The sequence below is a fragment of the Lipotes vexillifer genome, unplaced genomic scaffold, assembly GCF_000442215.2.
Source record: "Lipotes vexillifer unplaced genomic scaffold, Lipotes_vexillifer_v1.1 scaffold951, whole genome shotgun sequence".
Taxonomy (NCBI): Eukaryota; Metazoa; Chordata; class Mammalia; order Artiodactyla; family Lipotidae; genus Lipotes; species Lipotes vexillifer.
In genome coordinates, this window is record NW_006793664.1 from 2,667,287 (window position 1) to 2,671,431 (window position 4,145).

The 4,145-nt window shown below is 37.4% G+C and overlaps 1 protein-coding gene across 1 annotated transcript in view; it reads right to left on the reverse strand.

The window, feature by feature from the left end:
* Positions 1–4,145, reverse strand: part of FAT1 (FAT atypical cadherin 1) — a 123,811-nt gene that overhangs the window by 65,896 nt on the left and 53,770 nt on the right. The window contains exon 3 of the mRNA XM_007466552.1: positions 356–670. Within this exon, the coding sequence (XP_007466614.1) occupies positions 356–670 (315 nt within the window). The remainder of the gene's footprint in view (positions 1–355; positions 671–4,145) is intronic.

A 4,145-nucleotide genomic window follows, 5' to 3' on the forward strand; every position in this document is an offset into this window, starting at 1 on the left:
CGTCGTGGCCTCTCCCCTTGCCGGACGCGCAAGCTCAGCGGCCATGGCTCCGCGGCATGTGGGATCCTCCCGGCCCGGGGCACGAACCCGTATCCCCTGCATCGGCAGGCGGACTGTCAACCACTGCGCCACCAGGGAAGCCCGCAAAATAGTTTTATAAAAGCAAATTCAAAGGAAAAAAAAAACTGGGGATAAAATTTTCATGAGGGAATAAAGGCTTGTCTTGAGTAACTCAAAAGGGAAACGATTTATCAAAAACTAAATAAAAGTGGCAAATTAAGAAACTTAATTCTTAAATTTCCCCATATCAAGAGCATATAAGCATGAATATTTCATACATAATATTAACACATACCTGTCTTAGGATTTATTGAAAAAAATCCTTGTGGATTTCCGCTTGTAATTTTGTATGTCAGCTTGTCATCAGAGCTAGAATCTGGATCAAATGCCTCAATCTGGACCACAGACACATCCTTGGGAGAGTTTTCCATTATTTCCGGATAATAAACAGGCTCTGAAGTCTGCGGTGCATTGTCATTCACATCCTCCAGCTCTATATAGACCTCTACAAAGGAGGAAAGGGGCACGACGCCCTGATCAGATGCGTAGACTGTTAGCCAGTAATGGGAGGTGGACTCGCGGTCCAGTCGACCTGAAGTCTCTATAACACCTAGAGGAGGAAGAAGAGAAGCATGAAGTAGCCTGTCAACCATCACCACCAACTGTCACTCTGAGAAAGCATCAGCCTAAATGACAACTCTTATGCCTTAAAGCCTTACAGAAGGCTTCTGTGTCGCTTACAGAGGTGCAATCTTAAGCCAACTGTCTAACCTCTCTGTGCCTCAGTTTCCTTTCCTATAAAATGGAGTAATAAGAGTAGTGTGTTCCTAGGTTGATGAAATGAACTAACACATGTAATGATTAGAATATAGCACTTGGCACGTAATATTGGTTATAAAAGTATTTGTCGTTATTAGTATTAGGTGCCAGGCACTATGTGGGGCACTTCACAACTATTATCTTATTTAAGTCTCAAAACAACCCAAAGAAATGAATGGGCAAATATGGTCTCTTGTGTCCTGAAACCCGTCAGTTTCTTTTAATCACCTTAAGCAAATGGCAAGACAACCAGGATGCTAAAAATATAAATTCTCCTACCACATTATAAGCTCCACAGGAGCAGAGACCACATCCTTCTAAATGCCAATTTACCCAGCACATTACCCAAAGCCCAAAAATTATTTATTAAATGAATGAACAAAAATGAATGGATATATTAACTGGAGTTGATACAGAAAAGTCCTCAAATGGGATCCAAACTAGGACACATTTCTTACTAAGTCAACTAGTAAGAGATGGAATTATAAAATTACAAAGAAAGAACGTCTGTAACATTTTGGCCCAGGCACTGAAACCACGCGAAGTCTTACTTAATCTCAAGATTAACCTATTCTCAGGATGATTAACAGTGGAAATATCCATTTCTCTTGGGCAAATCCCACCTTTTTATTCAATGGTGTAAACTTGTCCTTTGGCTTTCCCAAAATACATCACTGGATTTTTTTTCTTGTGCAATAATCATTCTGAATTAACGCTATTTTTAGGGTTCAACATGATCCAGGTTGAACTATGGAAATCCTACAACTTTAGAATCACTGAAGTTTCCCATTTAATGCAAAATACTATGGGAAAAATAACAAATATCAATTTAATCTGTGCTCAAAAATGAAACAGTATTTATCTCAACTAAATATATACATCTGTATTTCTTATTTCTTGATCATTATGTAAATTTAAATATTTGCTTATTTGAGGTTAATATCACAAAAAAACCTCATTTATTTTGAATGTTAGATAATTATATCCAACACTCCCCAAAAGGTTTACAACTTACAAACAGCAAACCTAAATATTAAAATGTGAAATAGATTATCATAAAATGAATGTGTATTGCTATTCAGAAGCATTATAACTACTGCTTCACTATTTCTTAGCAAACCGTCAAAATGGATCTCCTCCTAGAAATATGGAACAAAGCCTCAGAACTCTTAAATAAAAAAGGAGCTAGCTGGTCTCTCTATGCAGCAGACAACTCAAACACGTTTTCCTTTTTCTCTGGTCCGAACATAAGTCTATGCATACACAACCTGTTCACCAAATTATATTTGTTTTTAGCCTGAAAGAAGAGTGCCTTTAGTAACCAAGTGAAAATAATCTTTTCCAGTTTTTCTTTGTCTCACTCCCATCAACCGATACAAAGGACGCCAGGGAATAGTTCTCTCTAAGAGGATTACATATTAATAAATGAATGTACACATGCTTCTCTTGTTTCTGCCATGTCATTAAAATGTAACATAATTCATTTGGCAGGTGAAGTATTATTAGAAAATTTAAAGACAGGTACGTGGTACTTGTATTCACCTCTTTTGAGTTCTAATCCTCCAACAGTTCATGCTGCTATCCACTTTTAAAAACTGTGTCCCTCTCAATGTCATTTGTAGGCATTTAATAACAACAATAATTAGGAAAAATTCTGTCAGTCTTTATGATACGTCAGGCACTATAACTGTCTTACACGCATTATTTTATTCATTCCTTATATCCAAACTGCCCATATATGTGGTGTTATTATCCCCATTTCATGAATGAAAAACTCAGATTAAGAGTGACGAGGAACTTTCCCAGGGTCATAGTAAATGGCAGAGCTGGAGCTCAAACACTAGGAATCTCTGACATCAGTGCCACCAAAATTCCATCTGTCTTACTGTTAGTATGACAAAAGTTCAGTCAACAAAATTTAACATGAAAACTCTGAAAAGACAAGTCAAACCTCATACTTTGTCCAGTTTTTTGCATGTCAGTATTCAGAAGGAGTTTATTAAGTGAACATTCACATACAATAGCTTCTTTTAGTGTCAGGATGGAAGGAAAGAAAGAGGTAGAAAATGCAAATACATAATAAGAATTAAATCGCAGACAAAAACAGTTATTTATTTTCCATCAAGTTCCACTTGGAGTCTGGTCTGTGTCCTGACTATAGTGTACAATTATGGGATGGATGCTTCTGCTGGGAAGAGCCCCTCTCCCCCAATCAACCTAGCAACTGAGGGGGCAGCCACACCTTTCTGTGCATGACCTCTGAGCCACAGTCAGGAGGAAAGTTTCCAAGTCCCAGGTAATCTCCAGATACTACTAACAGTTCAAAGTGAGACTCCAAAGTAGCTCTACTCAAATATGGAAGAAACTAGAATTGTATTAATTAAATATGCATAAGTGATGTTCATATTTCATGAATTCTTAAACTGTATATTTTTATATATATTTCATATAGTGATTGCTAAGATGTTCATGTTTTGATGGACTTTAATTATTACGTTCTTATAAAAAGAACAAAATTACTACAGCTTATAGATAACTAAGAAATAAAGTGAATTTTTAACTGCCAAAGGGAAAGGAGGACATACTGAATAACTTCTAACCAAAATGCTCAAATAATAATACAAATAAATTTACTGTATTTATATATGATAATTTAATAATACAAGGACTTACTGTATGTCAAGGACTTCACTAGGTGCTTTACATGCATTAAATCATTTAAAGAACACAGGAATCACATGATTTTCATCGTGGCTTCACAAATGAGGAGACAGAAGCTTAGATAAAGTAAGCAAACGGCCCAAGCCTTAGAGTGATGAAGAAGCACAGCCATGGTCAGTCAACAATAAAGTGGTGGAACTAAGATTTGAATCAGACAGTCTGACTCCAGAACTCAGGCTCTTCACCATCAGGCTACACTGTCATCATTAGCCACAGAATCATCGTCACACACTCCACAGCAACAGGGATGCTGGAGACCAAGGAGCGGGGTGGGGGGCTGCCACGATGAGAGGCTACAAGCAGTTTTCCACTACTGAGATAAGGGTCTTCCCCACACTTAAAGGACAATAAAGAAGAAAAGATTCCAGGGCTCTGCTTCACAGTGGTTCAGGGGCTAGTGCCTAAGCACTATTTTAATTGCGGATTCTAATTTTAAGCACTATTCTAAAAGCATAAAGTAGGTGGGAAAAGACCATACTTATGCAAAGGGATTTTGTATTCTGCTTTTTTTTTTTTTTTTTTTTTTTTTTGGTCACCGGGCCCTC